Source organism: Elgaria multicarinata, chromosome 2 (assembly GCF_023053635.1).
Source record: "Elgaria multicarinata webbii isolate HBS135686 ecotype San Diego chromosome 2, rElgMul1.1.pri, whole genome shotgun sequence".
Lineage (NCBI taxonomy): Eukaryota > Metazoa > Chordata > Lepidosauria > Squamata > Anguidae > Elgaria > Elgaria multicarinata.
Genome location: NC_086172.1, coordinates 86,196,209 through 86,217,053, shown reverse-complemented (window position 1 = coordinate 86,217,053; position 20,845 = coordinate 86,196,209). Strand labels below are relative to the sequence as shown.

The window sequence follows — 20,845 nt, the reverse complement described above, 5'->3', positions numbered from 1 at the left end:
CTGCTCGGGATTGCCCGGGTGAGACCGAAACCGACTCAGGGAGGGGGGAGACCGGGCAACGCTTGCCATCGGCGGTACTCGGGCAAGATCGGAGAAGGCCCTGGGCAGTTGGGTTCCCTGTTCGGGATCCCTCAATGTGGAGCTCGGGAGAGATCGGAGAATAACTCTCACTCGGACGGGCTCGGCTAACCTCGAAGCCTTCACCCCCCCCCCACCCCCAGGCCACTTCGGATGGAGGACTCGGACTCGGCCGCCAAGCAACTGGGTTTGGCCGAGGCGGCGGCGGTCGCTGCCGCTGCTGCAGTTGCTGCAGCAGCGGCAGCTGCCGCGGCTGCGGAGGAGTCAGAGCAGCAGCCGCAGCAGCAGCACCATCATCACCACCACCATCACCACCGAGAGGCTCCTGGCTCGGAGGCGGAGCCGGAAGAGGAGGTGACGGCCGTGACGGTCATGGCGGCGGATGCCGAACACATCGAGATGGGCGCCGAGTCCTTGCCGAGCGCCGACGAGGCCGCGGCTGCCGCTGCCGCCGCCTTCGCAGGTCAGCGCGCATGCGCAGAAGCGCACCACCAGCCGGCTAGTCCTTTAAGCCCCGTTCTGACACGGCGGGCAGGTTCACACGGGCGGGCTGGCGCGCTTAGCTTAAGTCAGGATTCGCTTGTGTGAGCGACACGTCACGTAAGGGATTTTCAAGCAGCACGCTTTTCTGTGGAACTACTTCGGACGCGCTTCGGCTACTACTAGTCATCGCGTGTATAGAAATCACGCGATATATATGCATGTGTGAATCGGCTCTGAAGCACAGAAAATGCCAGAACTGTTTTATTTTTTCCTGTTCCATATTCTTGACGGCTGCTATACCTTTCACAGCGATATGACAAACGGAAGACCAGCAGCTTTAGGTTTCCCCACCATCCTGTCATTCTCAGGCCAGGGGAAAGCTGCACCTGTTGATTTTTTGTCTGACAACCAATTTGAGGAGTGGGGAACTACAAGAGTCCTACTTGTAGTGGTGGGGGCGGTATGACAACCCTAAACACAATTGTTTTAAGATTGTCCATATGCACTTCTTGCATATCCTGGCCTGAAGGATCAGTCTGATTTATAAAACACAAGAAATAGTCAAGTACAAATGCAAATTAATAGTACAATCCTATGCATGTTTACTCAGAAGTAAGTCTTACAGAACTCCATAGGACTTACTATCAGGTAAGTGTGTACAGGATTGCAGCCTAAATAATGTACACTCCTTAAAAGTGTAGACCTTGGACTCCAAAAATCAGCTGAAGCAAAGAGTTCAAAATGAATATTACAATGGACAGGTTTCCTGTCCTCTGTTGCATCCAGCTGTTCTTCAAAGAATCACTTAATATATTGGTGGTTTATCAATAATTACCTGTGTTCACACAGCCAATGTTAATATAAACATTTTATGTATTGAAATGTACACTTCAGGGAGAGAGAAAACATGTAGATCTGGTAGGCAACTTTGGGTGGCCTGGGGGCCCACTTTCCATCCCTCAGACTCCTTGGGGGGGGGGTACATTCCGGTCACTACACTGCCCACAGCAACAAAAACATTGTTGGCAAACTGCTACGGAGATTCAAAAGGGCCACATTTCGCTTGAAAGGATTGGCCTGGTTCAGACAACACGCTAAACCATGCTGCTTAACCACAAAATGGTTAAGGGAATCCATTAACCATTTTGTGATTAAGCAGCATGGTTTAGCGTGTTGTCTGAACCAGGCCATTGAGTCTCCTTGTTGGTTTGCTACCACATCTTGGCAACAAACCATTGGGGCTTTTGCCTCTGCACCACTGAAGTTTCCACAGTGTGGGAGCAGTAGCAGGTGGGGTGGGGGGCACTCTTAAGGCCACGATGGACCACATGTAGGTGATACCCTCTAGATCAGGGGAGGGAAATCTCAGCAAAATCTGGTCTTTAGAGATACCCCAGATGGCTGAACATTGAAGTGGTTTTCCAGTATTTGCATGTCATCCCCCCCCCCCCAATGAAGGTTGAAATTTCTCTCCTAAGACTTAGTTACTGGCAGTAAAAGCTTTGAGCTAAAATATGCTAGCATTTTTTTGGGGGGGGGGTTGCCTTTAGTCCCGTCCACCACTGGAATGTGCCCCCCAAGTTTCTCTGAAATTGAATTCCGCCCTTGGACTGAAAGAAGTTCCCGACTTGTCCTCTAAATAATTTGTTTCACAGAAAGCAAAATATAAGAAAAAACAGAATGGATATGCAATTGCATAACTGCAGGCAATTAAACTGATTTTGGTTCTATTTCACAGAAGTGACCACAGTAACTGTCGCTAACGTGGGCGCCTCTGCAGACAACGTATTCACTACTTCTGTAGCAAATGCAGCATCCATCTCAGGACATGTGCTGGTAAGGTCAAAGTTAGTTCACATAAACACCCCCAAATACTTATTATATATATATTTCCTTTTTGATAGGTAACAGCAAGCTTATATGTGCGTGTAGCTGTCTTAGTTCATCAATCCAATTACACAGTTTTACTTTTAGCAGTTTTAGGCCACAGCTAGACCTAAGGTTTATCCTGGGATCATCCAGGGTTCGCTCCTGCCTGAGCACTGGATCCCCTGTGTGTCACCTAGATGAACAGGTGTGACCCCTGGATGATCCAGGGAAAAACCTTAGGTCTAGCTGTGGCCATAGTGGGAGAAATCTATTCTGTACTGTTGCTTGTAATCCCATGCTGAGCAATTTCAGATATTACATGGAGGCAAACCCAGGTTTGTCGCTAAGCATACACTGGAGGGACCTGTAAATGTGTAAAGGTGTCCTAAGTTTTTCCTACAACTTATCTGCTATGTTCGATTGCACTGATGCTGTTGACTGGCAGAGAAATACAACAACCTGATCAGTTTGTGATTTGCTCTGTTAGTAACCACATTGTGAGGTCCTTGGGGTAGGGACCTCTCTTATTGTTTTTAGACTGCCTCACATTTTATTTTTGTATCACAATTAATTCTGAACATATTGGAAGAGGATTTTTTTTCTGCATATATTTGTATAATATAGTGAATTGGTGTTATTTGCTTGCTTTTAACTACAATAAAACATTTTTTTAAACGATAATAAATAAGCTTGCATGCCTTACATTTGTAACTACACTTTTATTTACATACTGGCCCCAATCCAATCAATATTGGCACAGCAGAACTCTGGGACCTGTGTTTCTGCCCCACTCAATGGAAGGAGAAGGAAGGGAGGGGTGCAGATTGCTCATCTTCCCTCTCCTCCTAGAAGTGGAAACGCAAAAATCTACCCAGTTATTTCCATAGCAGCTTTTTATGAATCTGTAAATAAGATTTTGACCCATTTCACATGTAATGGCAACAAATTGTGAGTTAATTAATATATTTAATTTGACTTGTTGCAAGCTGTTTCTAATTTGAGCATACAACCTCCGATCGTGCCGATCATAGATTGCTTCGTGATGTGTGAACCCAGACACTGGGTTGTTTCTTGTTGGTGAATTAAGCAATCTAAATTAACCTTCGATATTCACATCAGAAGTGGCTCATGCACAGCACACAAACCACGATTAATTAACCTGTGATTTGCTGCTTTTATGTGTGAATAGGCCCATTAAGATCATAAGAATTATAACATGCCTATCAAGTTGTGCTCTTTCCTTTTTCTGCAGTCTGGAAGAACAGCTCTTCAAATTGGGGACAGCTTGAATGCTGAGAAAGCCACTCTGATTGTGGTTCATACGGATGGCAGCATTGTAGAAACGGCAGGGCTCAAGGGGGCATCGGCACCTCTTACTCCAGGTATGATGCGGTCTTGCAGGACTCATAGACATCTCACTCCTAGATTTTAGTTCCCTTCCTTTTAATGGGTCGGAACTCTACTGATATGTTTTTGTGTCTCTTATTTGTCTTAAATTGAACTTGTAATGTTTGGATTGTTACCTCTTAGCCTGTTTTTTAACTATCCTCTTTTATCCCAAATGACCCATGCATTCAGCAAGAGTACTTGAGTTAGGCTCAATTAATAATACTAAGCGAAATTTTAGAATTCAGAGATGGAAGAGACAAAAACAAGAGAAATTTGCAATAGGATCACAACGTTTTTGGATCTTTGGAGAAATAAGCATATTGTGTTGGATACAGACTTAAAAATACTTAAGGTAGACCCATTGGAATCAGTGGGATTAAGTTGGTCATGACCAACTTGTTCATTATTTTAAATTGATTTACTCTTAAGTCAGGCTGCAACCTAATATTCATATAAATGACTTCGGCACAGGAAATGGAATTTTCCCATTCCTCTCTTGCCCTCTGCACCCCTCCCAGTCTGCTCCAGAGGGTTCCCCAAGCCCCCGGACCAGATTTTGGAGGTGTATAAATAGACAGATAGACACTGTTGGATTTCATATCGTGGTAGCCCACCGAATGGAGTAATTTCCCCACTGAGGTCCACCTAGTGCAACCATTGTCATCTTTTTAGCTCCAAGTTAAGCCTGTCCTCTACTTACAGGCGATTGACAGCAATAATAGGATTTTAATGTCAGTTATTTTATCAGTTCCTGGCATCTCATTGTAACTGTTTTAGCTGTTTAAATAGTTTTTAAATTTGTATGTTGAGATTTTTATATTCTATTTTGCAATTTTTGTGAACTGCCTACAGAGCTTTGGCTATTGGGTAGTATAGAAATAAATTAAATTAAATGAATTAAGTATGGACATACATTAACTTAGGGTGCAATCCTATGCATGTTTAGACAGAAAAACATCCTACAACTCCAAGCATTCCCCAGCCTGCAAGGGGAAGCATGCATAGGATTGTGCCCTTAGAGCCAAGTATCCCAGTTCAGGAGGGCCGTTTATCAGTTTCAACAAAGTATGGAAGCGTTAAGATTTTACGACTTCGTATAACTTGTATTTGTATAGATGCTTGTATAAAATCTTAGTTTTTTACACTGGTAAAATTTTGGCATAATGGGTAAGTTTTGTCTCTTTGCTTCTGTCTCTTTTAAAAGTAACATTCTTTTACTTTTCAAAGGCCAGCAGAGCCAGCCGAATGACTGCGGCTGCCTTGAGTGATGACACAGAAGGAGCAGTTCAACTTCATATCTCAGCCTTCTCCCTCCAGATGTGTTGGATCACCACTCCTTTGGCCATGCTGGCTAGGATGGTGAGCGTTGCAAGTCCAACACATCTGGACTGGTTTGGAGGATGGAGAAGTCTGTCATACCTTTTTTTGTAGTTCAAGATTGTTATTGCAAGGAAAACCCCATGGGGGAGTAACAAGAAAAGCCAAAGGCAAAGGTAGAACCAGGCAATCTTCAAAACAGAATATTTACAAAAGTTTATTTACAGTGCCAAGGTACCGCCTACGCGTTTTGAACGCAACTGCGCTCTTCCTCAGGGCTGTTATAGAGACAGCCCTGAGGAAGAGCGCAGTTGCGTTCAAAACGCGTAGGCAGTACCTTGGCACTGTAAATAAACTTTTGTAAATATTCCGTTTTGAAGATTGCCTGGTTCTACCTTTGCCTTTGGCTTTTCTTGTTACTCCAAGATTGTTATTGGCCTGCTGTGCTGGCATTTCATTGTTCGCCATGTGGTGGTGCAGGAGCTGTTTGAACACTGTTGGTTTTTATTTTAATGCCTTGCCTTTATTAAACAAACAAAAACTTTTATTCCACCTATTAGCTAATCCAGTCTTATGGAATCAACAAATCAGGGCCAGTGCATACGTAAGGCGAGCCACAGGGCTGCCGGTTTTGCAGGATTGCAATGGCTGCGATGCAGAAACCACGTGGGAGGACTGGATTATGTGATTACTCCTCGCGCCAGTGGGGTCGGCCCAGGGGAGGGGGGACTAGAGGGGAAAGGCAGTGGCATGGGAAGTAGCAACACCCTCTGCCCCTCCCGCACGGTTTCTGCATTTCAAACAGCTCTCAGTTGAGGAATGTGCTGCTCAAAGTTGATTTAACATTTGTTTTTGTTTTTCCTCCTTTTAACTAATAAGGGAACTTACTGTTCCCTTTTGTTTGATTGGCCAGATGGCACTTTGAGGATCAGCGTTTTGTCTTCCTGCGCAAGAGGCAGGCATGGAGACTGCTTGCCTTGTGTGACCCTCTTTCCTTTCCCTGAATCTGCAGGGCCTCAGTCCCCTCCCACGCCTTTAACATCTGGACAAGACAAAGGGGGAACAAAATATAATTGGGACCCTTCAGTGTACGACAATGAGCTGCCTGTGCGATGCCGCAATATCAGTGGGATCCTGTACAAAAACCGACTTGGCTCAGGTAAGGGCGCCTCGACCTCCGTTTCCGGTCTGAGAGGGTGGTTAGCAATCCTTCAGGGTTTCTTCTTAAAGATTGAGAGAAAGCAGTGAGTAGTTTTGACCAGCTTCCAGGTCATATCTCTGTGGGGGATGGTGCGGCAGGCCAGGGTATGTCCACCATAGAATTAGGGCTCAACTAATCCCAGCTATGGGGCAGACTCTGCTTTTCATGTTGTGTCAGTGCAAGTGCAAGGACCCAACCTAAGGGAATCTCTAGCCCCCCACCACTACAGGCCCTGCATACCCCCAAAAACTTTCCTGGGGTCTCCAGGAGAGATGCTACAGGAGGGGGTCAGAGAATCCCGCCTGCTGGAGCATCCTTACAGGAATGCTGTATTGAATGCAAGCCATTCTGTGCACGGCCTTTCTGGGCCCCTTCTCCCAGTTCCCAAGATTTTGTTCTGACCTCATGATAGATGTCCCACACCAAACTGAGTCTCTGATTTCTACAACCAACATGGCTGGACAGACCCTATGAAGTCTGTTGGCAATTTGAAAGGTAGGCTGATGGCCCACAGGAAACTCTCCCATGGATTGCCTGCTTATCCACTCCAGTCTTATATGTCCAGATGTGAGTGGGAAGATGAACAAGTATATGTCCTTACGTGCGCCGGAATGAGAGTGAATGCTCAGTCTATTGGAGCAGTGGGAGCCTTAGCTTTGGCAATACTTTTTGGGGTGTGAGGAAGCGACTAGTATGTGGGTCCTCCAGCTTCAGAGCCAGGATGCCTCTCAGGATCAGTTGCTAGGGAGCAACCACCAGAGCAGGCCCTTGCTTTCATGCCCCGCGCATGGACTTCCCAAAGGCATCTGTTTGGCCACTGCTGGAAACTGGATGTTGAGTTAGATGGTCACATCTAACTCAACACCCAGGAGGGCTTTTGGTACAAAGAAAAAGTGGATTTATATCCTCTCCCTTCACTTTGTGCCAAGGTGGGTGCCAAAGGGATTTCTTATGATCTTGTAGCTGGAACTGAACCCAGCCTGTTTCGGCTATCGATTCAAACACAGTCTTGTCTTCCAGCGGACACTGATGTCCCAATGGACATCATTTGTTGACCTGGGCTTGTTCTCCTATGGTCAAGTGTTTGCCATACAGCGTCAGAACCAAAATAGACATTATTTAAAAGACAGCCATGTCTTTTTGTTTTTATTTTTTATTCTAGAGTAATGTAGGGCCCCAGATTGTGACTCTAGTATAAGGGGCAGGGAGATTTTAAGATCCAGATTGGGACCCCTGCATCTACTGTGGAGTAAAAAAAGAAAGGCCTTGATAGCACAACACATTTGAAGTGATTCCTGTTTTGCCCCTCAAATGCTTATTATTTAACTGCAACTAATCTCTAGGTTAGCCTTGCCCTAGTTGGGCCTTCCAGATATTTGGGACTATAGTTCCCATCTGATGGGAGTTGTAGTCCAAAACATCTGGAGGGGTCCAGGTTGGGGAAGGCTGATTCTATATGATTCTATATTCAAGAGGCAGCTGGACAGCCATCTGTCAGGTATGCTTTACGGTGGATTCCTGCAATGAGCAGGGGGTTGGACTTGATGGCCTTGTAGGCCCCTTCCAACTCTACTATTCTATGATTCTATGCTCTAGGCCCTTGGGGGTGCTTAAGCTTGGAAGAGCTGCAGGTCTCTGAGGAAGTGCCTCGCAGACTTAACTGAGCCATCCCTGCGCAAAGCATCTCTTAACCGGAAGCTCATCTTTTTCGCTTGCCTGGTTCTAGGTGGTCGAGGACGTTGCATTAAGCAAGGGGACAACTGGTACAGCCCCACTGAATTTGAAGCCATGGCCGGAAGAGCCAGCAGCAAGGACTGGAAAAGAAGCATCCGTTATGCCGGAAGGCCGATACAGTGCCTTATTCATGTAAGATGGAACTCTTTTTCCCCCTTTTCTTTCTCGACTATGGAGGTTGGAAGGTACATTTTTCATCATTGGTAATTTCTTTTTTCTAAAGCTTTTAAAACTTGATTTTGATCTTACTTTTATACTGTTAGTTTTACTCTACCCTGTGCCTGTTTGGTGCATTCTCTTCCCCTTCTTATTGTTTTATTATGATTCTATTAGAATGTAAGCCTATGCGGCAGGATTTTGCTATTTTATTGTTTTACTCTGTACAGCACCATGTACACTGATGGTGCTAAATAAATAAATAAATAAATAAAGTAGAGAAGCTGGACACAACGTAAATCCTAAGTCTAGTCGCATGAGTGCAAACCGTCCAATCCCATGCATGTTAATTCAGAAGTAAGCACTGCTGAATTCAATGGGACTTACTCCTAGGTAAGTGTGCACCAGATGGCAATGTTGGAGAGAACTTGAAACAGTGCAATCTGAAATGTTAGTTTTCCTGAAAAGAAAGGAACTCCTAGCAAGGCCCTCCAGTTGGTAAGACCAACAAGTCCTCAACTGGGAGAAAGTAGATTATTGTATTCAGAAGCAATTAGCCTCAGCACTGAGCTCCACAAAATAAAAATGGGTGTGGGAGTAGGGGGAACAGAGGAAGCTATTGCATTGCAAACCCTCCTGGGGCATCTTGCTTGTGAACAGAGTGCTGGACTAGATGGACCCTTGGTCTGATCCAGCAGGGCTCTTCTTATGTTCTTGACTGATTATGTTACAATGCCCTTAGAGAGGGTAACTGAGTGGCAAGATATTAAAACAAAAATTTAATCTTGGAAAATGCTTCTTTTTATAACTTTTTTTGATTACTTTATTTAGTCGTTGTTTTAGTGTGTCTCTTTGTTTTAAATGGGCATCAGGAGCTAATGCTAACGCTCCTGCCACCTAAGGTTTTCGCTCTCTTTCTTTCTACCTCTGTTATTGTATTCCAACCTTCCTTTTCGTTTCTTCTTGTGTTCCATCCTTCCTCCAAGGAGCTGAGGGAACTTCTTATCTTTACAACAACCCTGTGAAGTAGATCAGGCTAGGAGGATCAAATAGAGAGGAGGAGGACCTTTTAAGCTGCCTTGGGTTCTGTGCAAGAGGAAAAAAGGCGAGATATAGATGTAATACTACTAATAAAGAGATAGTGATTTTCTGAGTCACCCAATATGATCCACTAAGTCATAATGGATTGTATCTAATGTTAGGCTCACTTAAATCCCGTTCATTTAACTGCGTCTACTCTGATTAGGACTAACATTGGATACATTATTATTGTGTTGTTGTTGTTGTTATTATTATTATTATTATTATTATTATTATTATTATTATTACATTTATATACCGCCCCATAGCCGAAGCTCTTTGGGCGGTTTACAAAGATTAAAAGACTGAACATTAAAAATCAATATACAAAATTTAAAACCGTAAGAACAGCTAACATTTAAATCAATTTTAAATACTCAGCCAGGCCAAAGCTAGTTCTGGAGTCAGTTAAAACTCAACATATGCTGTTCAATACCTGGGAGAAAAGAAAAGTCTTGACCTGGTGCTTAAAATATAACAATGGTGGTGCCAGGTGGGCCTCATCAGGGAGATTGTTCCATAATTGGGGGGCCACCAGAGAAAAGGCCCTCTCCCTAGTTGCCATCCTCCGAGCTTCCCTCGGAGTAGGCACCCAGAGGAGGACCATAGAATTTGAGCATAGGTTCATGTCAGAAGAGGCGTTCCATCAGGTATTGTGGTCCCAAGCCATGTCAGGCTTTATAGGTTAAACCCAGCACCTTGATTCGGGCTCAGCCAGAGTTGGTCTTGCATGTTCGAACCTTCTGGTCCCTGTTACCAACCTGGCCGCTGTCTTTTGTACAAGCTGCAGCTTCTGAACCATCTTCAAGGGCAGCCCCATGTAGAGTGCATTGCAGTAATCTAACTTGGAGGTGTAAGGAAGCAAAACAGAGCTGAACACCAAGAAACAAGGGGCAATCTCCTTGCTGTATGTCCAACAAGAAGAACTGCTGTAGGATGCAAAGGTTGGTGTTGCTTTGGTGCTAGCTCCAGGCCAGGTCCCATTGCTTGGAGGGAACAGGAAGGAGCTCCCTTTAAATTAGCGCAGGGAGCCCTAAGTTTGATCCTGTGTTCTGCACAGGAGACCGTAAGATGGACCTCTTGGCGTATTTTGGAGGAGACCTTCCCCCCTTCCTAATACTGCTTTTTTCTCCCAATTCAGGATGGGATATTAAATCCTCACGCTGCTTCGTGCACTTGTGCTGCTTGTTGCGATGACATGAGTCTGGTGAGTGTGCAGCTGCTGCTTCAAAAACGGTTAGGAACGGCTGTCAGTGTAACTGAACTTCCATAAATTCAGGTTATGAGCATCTCAAGAAAGGAAGAATTGTAACCGTGGCAGGCTGAAGAGTGCTTTTGCTTAGGAGGGAAAGGCTAAAAGGGAAGATGGCCACATGCCCACTTCGGTCTCTGAAACTCAAAGCTGCCTTTGATGGTTGCTAAAGCTGAGTGTTTGGTGGAAGAAACTTAACTGAGACTATTAGTGACTGTGGTGATTTATTTGGTCTCACACCTATTTAAAAATGAACACCACACTGATAGTAAATTAAATGATTCCATTCAAACAGCATTAAGAATCAATAAAGCTACTGCAATTACAATCATTAAACAATGTATTTAAATTCACAATGAGAACATTTTAGAGAGCAATCCTATGGTCCCTGGGCAAGCATCCCAGAGACCATAGGGTGGCTTAGAAAACCCGTTCCGAGGTTGGAGACAGCACTCCAACATGAGAAGGAGGAGTAGGAGATCTGACCCCAGAACTCTGACCCCTTTCAGCCAGCATGGACAGAACTGCACCAGCTGCCTCTCCAGGGTTGGAAAATCGACCTCAGAGATGGGGAATAGGGTGTGTTCTGTGGGTGGGGAGAGGAAGAGATCAGAGAGGCCAGGGTATGATTTATCCTGAGCCTCCGAAAAGCTTGTCTAGCAAAAATAAAGGTGATCAGAGGATGGGAGAGGCAAAGGTTACCTCCACCGCTCCTCCCGCTCTGCCAGCTTTGCCTGGCAGGGCAGAGGAAGTTCGGGGGCTTCTTAGCAGCAAGGGCGCAGTCTATAGGATCGAGCCCTTACAGTGTTTCCTAAAGATTCCTAGAGATGAGTGGAGGACAATCTGAAGCATTGGTTGGCTCCACAGTGTGAAGGCAGCAACAGAAAAAGCCCTGTTCTCTGAATACTGTGTAGTTACATACCATGATGATGATGATGATGATAATATATTTATTTCTTACCCGCCTCTCCTTACATTGAGGCGGGGAACAATGTAAAATACAAAATGTTATAAAATGCATAAAAATGATTAAAACATATAAAGCTAATACATTGTAAAAATAACAGCCAGACATCTTAAAATTCGACTGGGTAGGCTGATGACTTTAGGATACTCTTCTCAGGGCGGGTATGCGAAGGCCTACCCGGAGGGTTAGAGTGGGTCACCCTTTTCAAATTCTTCCATGTCCCAAATTTCTTAGCGCCTGTGTGGTGTAGTGGCTACAGTGTTGGACTGGGACTTGGGAGATCCGGGTTCTAGTCCCCACTCAGCCATGGAAACCCACAGACTCTCAGCCCAACCTACCTCATAGGGTTGTTGTTGTGAGGATAACATGGAGAGGAGGAGGATTTTGTATGCCACCTTGGGTTCCTTGCAAGAGGAATAAAGGCAGGATATAAATGTAACAATAAAATAAAAAACAAAATAAAAATTTCATTAACAATAAACGCTGTGGTTCCTTAAAGAATACAACAAGCTGAAATGAAAATAGGCTAGAACACATAGCACTGGCCTTGGAGCTGCTCTGTTTGTTTCAGGAGTGAAAATGCAGGCTGTCGTGTAACAGCAGTACAGATTTAACCCTGAGAAAAAAAGCAAGGAGATTTCCTACTTTGAAAATGTAACTGGAAGCCTCCTTTGTGTCATATCAGAGTCCCAGACTGATGACTGCTAAAACTAAGACAGGATTGAGCATTATGTTTGGTTCGTGCTTAAGGGCCTCCCTCAAGACAGCATGTTTAGGACACAGTTGTTGAAGGCCTTGTATTAAGTTCATTGTACAAATCTGAGAGGAGAGTGAGGATTTTATTATGGCAGGTTGATATGGCAATTTATGAGATGTTGTTGGGAATCTTAGCAGTTGGCAGCTTATGTCAACTTCATGAAAAGTTTTATTCTATGCAAATTGGGATGGAAAACCCAGAGTGGGACACACAAACACTGCCATGACAAAGAAACTCTAATAATTTAATAATAATTGTTGTTTTATTATTTATCAGAGTGGCCCTGTGAGACTGTTTGTCCCTTATAAAAGACGGAAAAAAGAAAATGAATTGCCTACAACTCCAGTGAAGAAGGATTCCCCCAAAAATATCACCTTGCTTCCGGGAACTGCTGCTACTACTTGTAAGTCATCCTTGGAATAAACAGCTTTGTCAAATGTGTCGGGACCATCGTATGATCTTTCTTTTTTTTCTTTTTTAAAATGGGTGGTGTATAGAAATATTAAAGGATCGTTGTACATTCTTGTATGAAAGGCTCTCCTTTTGGTTTTTGTCATTTTATCCAGAAAGGCAGGCAAAGCTACATTTTGTTCTTGGTGTCAGTAGTCAGTGTTTTGTCTTCATTTGCCAGCAGATGGTTTTGGTTTGAATAACACGCCAAGGAAATGGTGTCAGCAAAATGTATTCTTTACAATCTAGACTTTTGTATTCAGTCTTTACATTTGTTTCTCCAGTTTATGATCCAAGCCTGAGGTGTTTGCTCCCCGCCTCCAGCCTGTCTCTTAGATGTGTGAAACTGGGAGGCCTGGTTGTTCCAGGCTGTTCTGTGTGTAGAACGCTGAAGTTTCTTTCCTTACGTTGGTGGTATCAGAGGAGGATTGTTTTTGTGAAAGCTGGGCTATGGGTTAGTGGAATGGTTTCTGCCACTTGGAATAAAAGTGGCGGGATTTTGAATTGTTCAAATGGCCATTAGCGTTCTACTTAATTCTGAAAATATTTGCTAAATTTTTTTTTAGTCACTGTGACTCCTTCTGGGCAGATCACTACCTCTGGCACTCTGACCTTTGACCGTACTTCGACTGTGGAGGCCACAGCTATTATCTCAGAAAGTCCATCCCAGGGTGACGTTTTTACTGGTACCACTGGTAAGTTAACTAAACCTTGCACTCATGTATGCACATGTGGTAACTTGTGTGGAATTATGGATGCCTAGTGCCAAAATTTCAGGATGACCAAGGCCATAGCTAGACCTAAGGTTTATCCCTGGATCATCCAGGGGTCAAACCTGTTCATCTAGGTGACACAGAGGGGATCCAGTGCTCAGGCAGGGGCGAACCCTGGATGATCCCAGGATAAACCTTAGGTCTAGCTGTGGCCCAAGTCAAAGACCTAGTTCGCTCGACACGACAAGCCACACTGGGTTGTCAGCCTTGTTTATGTCAAGGTGGCTTGTTGTGATATCCAAACTTGGCACAGTTTCCTCAGCGTGATTTCTCATGATGTGTGAAGAATAACTTATGCATGGCTTGTCAGAAAGGTCTACAGAGCTGCCTGAAAAGAGCAGAGAAAAACCTGGTTGCTCCTCATGATCTAATGATATCCCCTCTCTGTTATCTCGAAATGACACTAGTCAATTTACTCCCCCACTTTGTTGCCTCCCTAGACAGCAGCATCTCTTTTTTAGCCTTTGGGGAAGATTTGCGTAAAATCACTGCACTTCAGTGAATTAGCGCAAATCTCTCTGAAAGTTTTTTTAGAAGTTAAATATGCACAAAATCTCCACGAAGGTGAAAAAAATCTACAAAATACACTCTGCTAGTGAGTGAATTTGTGCTCATTATCATAGTATCAAGATAGGCTGCTGTGCCTCAAGGATGGGATATGTGCCATGGATGAGCAGGAGGACTAAGGGGAAAACAAGCCACGGAAAGCCACTGAGTACCTGATTGTGTGTCAGGAGTCACATGGGATAGATTGAGTGTAAAAGTGCTCTAAGGGTGAGTAAATGTAATAAAGTACATTCCATGCAAATGTCGATCTCATAAGTAGTTACAAAATGTGAATTTAAAAATTAAGGAGCCTATCAGCATTTTAGATCTTATCTCCATTTTTAAAACATTAAAGATTTTTATTCAGGTGTTTTTAGAATAGCGGAGCAGCGTAAATTGTGTTGGATAAGTATTACTGATATATGATAGCATTTGGGTCTGCAGCCAGCGGTGTCTGCCTGCAGCAGAATGGACAGTGCTGATGGAACGGATTTCCCCTCCACATTGCAGTCCACCCCCACCACTCATGGCCCTCAAATCTGCTCCGGAGAATTAGGGGAATGTTTTGCCAATTGTTTTGTTAACAGGCAATGGTTGTTTTGGGATATTCAGAGGCCAGGAACACACCAATGGGCAAAGGGAAGAGGTTTATTTAGCCAAAATAGGCTAATAAAGCAAGCAATTACAAGACAAGATTAATGTGCTTATACCCCTCCAGCTACTGGGAGTTCCTTCCAGCAGGGAGCGTACCCTAAGAATCAGCCTGGCCTGTATACAGCACTTTTCTGATTGGTCTGTGTCGAGACTCTGAATTGAGAGTCAAGGTCCTGGGGAATCCTACGCTCTCCCCTTGATCTCTCCCATTCCAGACATGGCCTCACAAGTTGTTGTTGTTGTTATTATTATTATATTTCTTTGTATCCCGCTTTTTGCCCAATGTTGGGCCTCAAGGCGGCTTTACAAAATTAAAACATATACAATTAAAACCTATAAATGGAAATATGCAATAGACTTCATATATTTTGCAGCAGCACTGGCCCTAATAACGGGCAGGCTGACGGACCAGAAGATAACATTCTTCTCAGCCATTCTAGTGACAAGTAGCTAGCCTTGAGGTTCCACTAGACATTTATTTCCTTTCTGTTGAATAGAGCATCAACAAGTGATTCTGGGAAATAATGAAAAGGCATCCATAAATAGGCCCAAGCAGTACTGTAGAAGAAGTGACTCCTTGATAATCGATGGTCTTCCATATTTTCTCCACAAGGGGGTTCTTTGGAGCAGTTTTGAGGGGTGCCCTGGGAAGGAGAGGAAGAGGAAATCCCATTGCACGAGCGGAAGTCCACTCATATGCCGCTGGACCCTTTGACTTTTTATTTAGAACTTTGACTTTCTGTCGCTGAAAATATCATTGGCATTTTGATTTTGAGATTGTCACAGAATTTTGCTTTTAGTATTCTGTTGAAGCTGGAACTTCAGGAGAAAAAACTCTGTTTATTGCAGGTTGGTTACTATTAAAAGAAATCCAAATAAAAGTCACATACTGTGCAAAGAGAAAGCTAGGGATGATAGCTGCAGTGTCTGCGTTGCTCTTTAACAAAGAGTAATGTGAACTGCTTAATTCATATTGAGCTGTATCCAGTGTTAGCCTGACTTAAGTCCCATTTGTTTCAATAGTTCTGCTCTAAGTAGGACTAACATTGGATACAATCTGCTGTTCCTAGGGTTGTTCCAGCTTTCTTAACGTAATCCTGCCTCTTGGATGCTCACATCGAGACTGTCAGATCACAACCAAATGTTGAATTCTTTCGAGGAGTCCTGCTATTTCTCTTTCCCCAATAGTACAAGACACAAGCGTTCAGCAGCCTTGCCGGGTCAGTCATCCAGAGCCCCACTACCCAAGTTTTCAAGACAATTGTCAGATCTCAGCTTTCCCGGAGGCAGCACTGCCAACGTCCCATCGCAAAATTGGTAAGGTTCGTCCTGTCTTTAAAATAATCCCTGAATAGCTAAGTGTATATGACAGACTGTGCTTTCTTCATAAGGGGCTGACGCGTGGGAGGAAATACCGTCTTGCTTTAGTTTTCTGAGTAAAAGCCTTAGGGAATTAAGCTTGGAGGGATGGCTGGGTGTTTTTTTGTCCTTTGTTTGCTATTGCCTCGGTTTTATAAAGTTCTGTTTTGGTAGTAGTAAGTAACCCAAGCTCTCAACTACCATGTATGTTTTATAGGGTTTGCTGGCTGGTCTCCCCACATGGGAGACGTAGGATGGGAATCAAGAGCAGGGGGTGGGGATGTGAAGACAGCAGTCTCTTGGCTCAACACGTGCAGCAGGACAGGACATACACTGGATCTGTTCTTCTGCGGAGGCCAGGAGACTGGAGGTCCGGAGACTGGAGACACTGGGCCGGTTCGCACGACACGAGTTAGGTTAATAAGCCATGGTGGCTTGTTAACCACCCCTGCTCAGGCTGCCCAGTTTGCCTTATTGCTCTTGCCAGGCACAGCTTGTTGCGATGTCTGAATCTGGCAAGGCTGGCCGGCTAGGGTGGTTAACAAACCATCCAGCATCCCTAGAAGAGGCCTGGGTTCTAGATGGCTTGTTAACCACCTGAGCCCCTTACACTTGCCAGGTTTTGGAAATTTTAAGCCTCTGGTCAGGGCAGCCTTGGGGGCTGCAAGTAAGACCTTGTGAGGTGTGGGTTGTGCACCCCTGGCCTACAATGATTGGCAGTGCTCTCCACAGTTTTTGACAGGATTCTTTCCCAGCCCTACCTGGAGATGCCGGAGATTGAATTTAGGACCTTCTGCCTGAGTTACATGCCTTCCCCATTGTCACCTGTGATTGAAGGTGGTGCTCAGTTGCACAGCTTGGAGCTGCTCCTGGATTGAGCTCTGCAGCTAAAGACGTAGATGGTGGTGGCAGCCGGGAGCATCTCATTCATAGTGTTCAGGGACCTTTCCCTCTGTGGTCAGGACCGTAGCTGGAATAAATAATCCCTCTTGAGTGCAGGAGTGCAGCACCTCTGTCCCATGAGCCTAATTTTGCCCATGGAGGATGTGCGTCAGGCTCATGGAAGATCCACATGGCACTGTCCAAGGAGCATATGACAGATGTGCATGGCAGTAATGGCATGAGTGGTGAGCCGTGCATGGGTTTCTGTTGCAGGCACTCTGTGAGCTGTGTCAATCAAGTGTCATCTGTCTCTCTCTACTCTACACATGTGTCTCTCTCTGTCTTTCTGACTTCCAGAGCACAGAAAGGTGTGCGATCCTCCTTTGAGAGCTGGTGGAATGCCATCACTATTCTCTTTTAATGTCAAAATAGCATGGGGATATTTATATGTGTGTTATTCTACTCCGTGGAACTTAATAAGGTCCTACTGGTCAGCGGACTCTTAAACCTTCCTTTGCCATTCGCTTTGCAGTAAACTGTTGATTAAGCATGGTTGTTCTAAAGGGCAAGTGTTAAATGCATTAGCTGGCTTTTATGACAGAAGAAGTATAAACACTTGTGGAAAGATCAGGTGATCAAATTTCAAGCTCTGTTCTCCAGTGTATAGAAAAGTCGATTAACTGAACCCCCCCCAGCAAATATACACTTGTGGAGAGAAGGCTTGTTTTCCTAATTCACATTAAATAACCATAATCCTGTGAACACAGTTGGGCAAACATTTGTCTTATTTGTTAACTTAACAAAAGCTTTTGGGTTTAAACATTAATCACCTCTTTCATGGCCTTACCCTTACAATTTTTCAACATACCGCGATGGTCTAACATGTGGTAAACCTAAGTTTGTGTGTTAAAATAAAGTAGGAAAACAGAAGTAAACTTGGCAGAAAGCGGATTAACGCTCATTGGGGCTTTATAGGTGAAAGCTATATTTGTTCCTACGTTTAGGCTGTAGTCCTAAACACACAGTGGGACTTACATCCGAGTAAACAAGCATAGATTTGCTCTGTTCTTTTGACGTTACAGGAGAGAACCTTTGCGAAGCATTCCTTTCGCAGCGGTACTATTGCAGCCAGCTGACAAGGCCGTGCCTAGGGCTCGTTCTGTTCTCTTCACCGTTCTAACGTTCACATATTCAAAGGGTTAGCAGCGTTAGCTATTCCTGCAGGGATTCGTCAGAAAGCTGTGTCTTATATTAATTCATCATATATATATATATATATATATAGAGAGAGAGAGAGAGAGAGAGAGAGAGAGAGAGAGAGAGAGAGAGAGAGAGCACTTTATACCCCACTCTTATGCTATCTGAGTGGCTAACAAAATTCAAAAATAAAAGACATAAAATCAATCTACAATAAAACAGTATTAAACCCAGAAGATTTAGGAGCATAACATCAATTTCTGTGAACAGTAAAGAAGTCCTGGGGAAATTAAAGGGCCACGAGTCAGTGCCAAGCGAACCTGTCTGGGGAGAATGCACCATAAAGAGGGCACCACAGGGGGAAAAGGTCTCTTTCTCCAGTTGCCAATTGCTTGGCAGGGGTCCTTGGGGAAGAGACAATTAGTCTTCTGACAATTAGCTTAATGCATGGGCAGATACATATGGAAGACGGTGCCCTTTGCTCTTCCAGAACATTTGAGAACTACAAGTTCAACCGCAGCTTTTAAAGCTCAACTAAAAACTTTTCTTTTTCCTAAAGCTTTTAAAACTTGATGTTGTGCAGACTTCTACTGTTACTTTCTACTGTTAGTTTTACCCTACCCTGTGCCTGCTTACCCTACCCTGTACCTGTTTGCATTCTCTTCCCCTCCTTATTGTTTTACTATGATTTTATTAGATTGTAAGCCTATGCGGCAGGGTCTTGCTATTTACTGTTTTACTCTGTACAGCACCATGTACACTGATGGTGCTATATAAATAAAATAATAATAATAATAATAATAATAATAATAATAATAATAATATTCCAGTAGACTTCACATCTTCCTGAGGTCCACGAGTACATCCCACCTACCCCATTTCTCTACAATGGGGAATTATGTGGACTGGTGGTGATGCTTGAGCATATCATGGCTTTCTCTTCCATTCTGTTTTCTGTGGGGGAAGTTGCCTTCTCTGAACAGGACAGAGGCATCCAGGGAAGGGGTGGAGCAGGCCCGCCTCGGATTACGTTCCCATGAAGAAACTGTTCAGGGATAGGGTGCGTGCACCTCTAGTGCTGTTCCTTCCTTTTTTAGTTGCCGTTGAGAGAGAGAAGGAAAGAGGTTGTATAAAAATTACTGGCGTTAATGTGCTAAGGATGTGTTATGCTGAACTAGTAGTTCATGTAACAAGCCTGGACAACGGTGGCCCGCCAGATGTTGTTAGCCTGCAACTCCCATCATCCCTCAGCTTTGGCTTGTTGACTAGGGCAGATGGGAGTTGCAGTCCAACAACGTCAGGAGGACCACACGTTCCCCACCCCCAATATACGAACCATACATGGAAGTTTTATGGATCCAACTAAAGGCCCATCTAGTCTAGCATTTTGCTTCCTACAGTGGCCGGTCAGTGGCTTTGGGGAAGCTTCAAAGCAAGGAGTGACTGTACCGGTGCAGCCCTGTGGTTTGCCCCCAGCGCCTGGGATTTGGAGCGGTGACGTATAGCAGTGAGGCCGTCCAAGCAAAGAGGGCTCCGATCTACAAGTCCGGCTGCTGTCCGCCTTCTCTGGGTTCCTTCTTCTAATTTTTTTAATTTTTTATAGTTCTGGTTACATAGGTCAAATAATACATCATGTATGTACTTTCGGAGTCAATACAAATATGTATACTTATTCCCGCCTGGGTTTAAGATTGTTTAACTTTAATTTAATTTAGTTCAATTTAGAGCACCCCAGAACGAAATCTCTTTACCCGTCCACCTATGCTTTCCGTAGCTCCATATATGCCAATGAAGGTGTTCTCCCATCTTCTTCTTCATTACCATTTTCAATAAATTTCCTCCTAACCCCCTCAAAATTTATCATCACTTTGTTGTCCTTGTACTTTCCTCAATTTTTGCATCAACTTTTCTAAGAGGGCAATCTGGCAACCTCTTTGGTACCAATTATCGATATGAATCCCTTTGCCATCCTTCCAATGTTTGGCTATCAACCACCTAGCCACCAGTAGGAGATGTCTTATTAATTCCTTATTTAAGAGCTTGGTATCCAGTGCCCTATATATATTTAGCAGAGCTAAGTGAGAAGATGGGTGAACTCTGGGTTCCTTGTGCTGGTGCTTGCGTCGGTCACCCGATGCAAGTCCTGTCAGGACAACAAATGTAGCTTGTTGCAGCAGCAGTATCTCGCTTTGAAGCCAGATGGTTTCATTTCCGACGCAAGTTTTCTCATAGACGGTGTTGTTCTCCCCTGACACAGGAGCGCACATCGTCCAGCCTCTTTAAAAAGGGTTCAGCGAAGGCAACACGGGGGCTCCCTCTCCTCTCCTGCTCCCCCCCTCCCCAGCAAAGTTGTTGGGGAACATGGGTGGGAGGGTGCTCTTGCACCATGTCCTGCTTGTGGGTCCTTAGTCAACACTGGTTGGCCACTGTGTGAACACTGGGCTCGTTGGACCCTTGATCTGATCCAGCATGGATCTTCTAATGCTCTTACACATTTTTATATGCATTTTGGAACTTTTTTTGAGACAAGAGCTGCATCACAAAATTCGGAAGAGAGCAGAATTCCAATATGCAGGTGAGTCCGAGAAGTGCAAATTTGGTCTGTTCACTTCCGGATGTGGACCAAATGGAATCCTTGAGCATCTGTAGTTGGAATTCCCTTCAGGAATTGATCCTCATTGATTTGCAAGTGTGTGGAATG

At 44.3% G+C, this 20,845-nt stretch overlaps 1 protein-coding gene across 3 annotated transcripts in view; it reads left to right on the top strand.

Moving 5' to 3' along the window:
• Positions 1-231: 231 nt before the first annotated feature.
• Positions 232-20,845, top strand: part of DEAF1 (DEAF1 transcription factor) — a 37,239-nt gene continuing 16,625 nt past the window's right edge. For all 3 annotated transcript variants that reach the window (XM_063117085.1, XM_063117084.1, XM_063117083.1), the window contains exons 1-9: positions 232-541; positions 2,300-2,397; positions 3,683-3,812; positions 6,149-6,295; positions 8,064-8,203; positions 10,449-10,514; positions 12,560-12,686; positions 13,300-13,428; positions 15,895-16,023. In XM_063117085.1, the coding sequence (XP_062973155.1) occupies positions 232-541; positions 2,300-2,397; positions 3,683-3,812; positions 6,149-6,295; positions 8,064-8,203; positions 10,449-10,514; positions 12,560-12,686; positions 13,300-13,428; positions 15,895-16,023 (1,276 nt within the window). The remainder of the gene's footprint in view (positions 542-2,299; positions 2,398-3,682; positions 3,813-6,148; positions 6,296-8,063; positions 8,204-10,448; positions 10,515-12,559; positions 12,687-13,299; positions 13,429-15,894; positions 16,024-20,845) is intronic.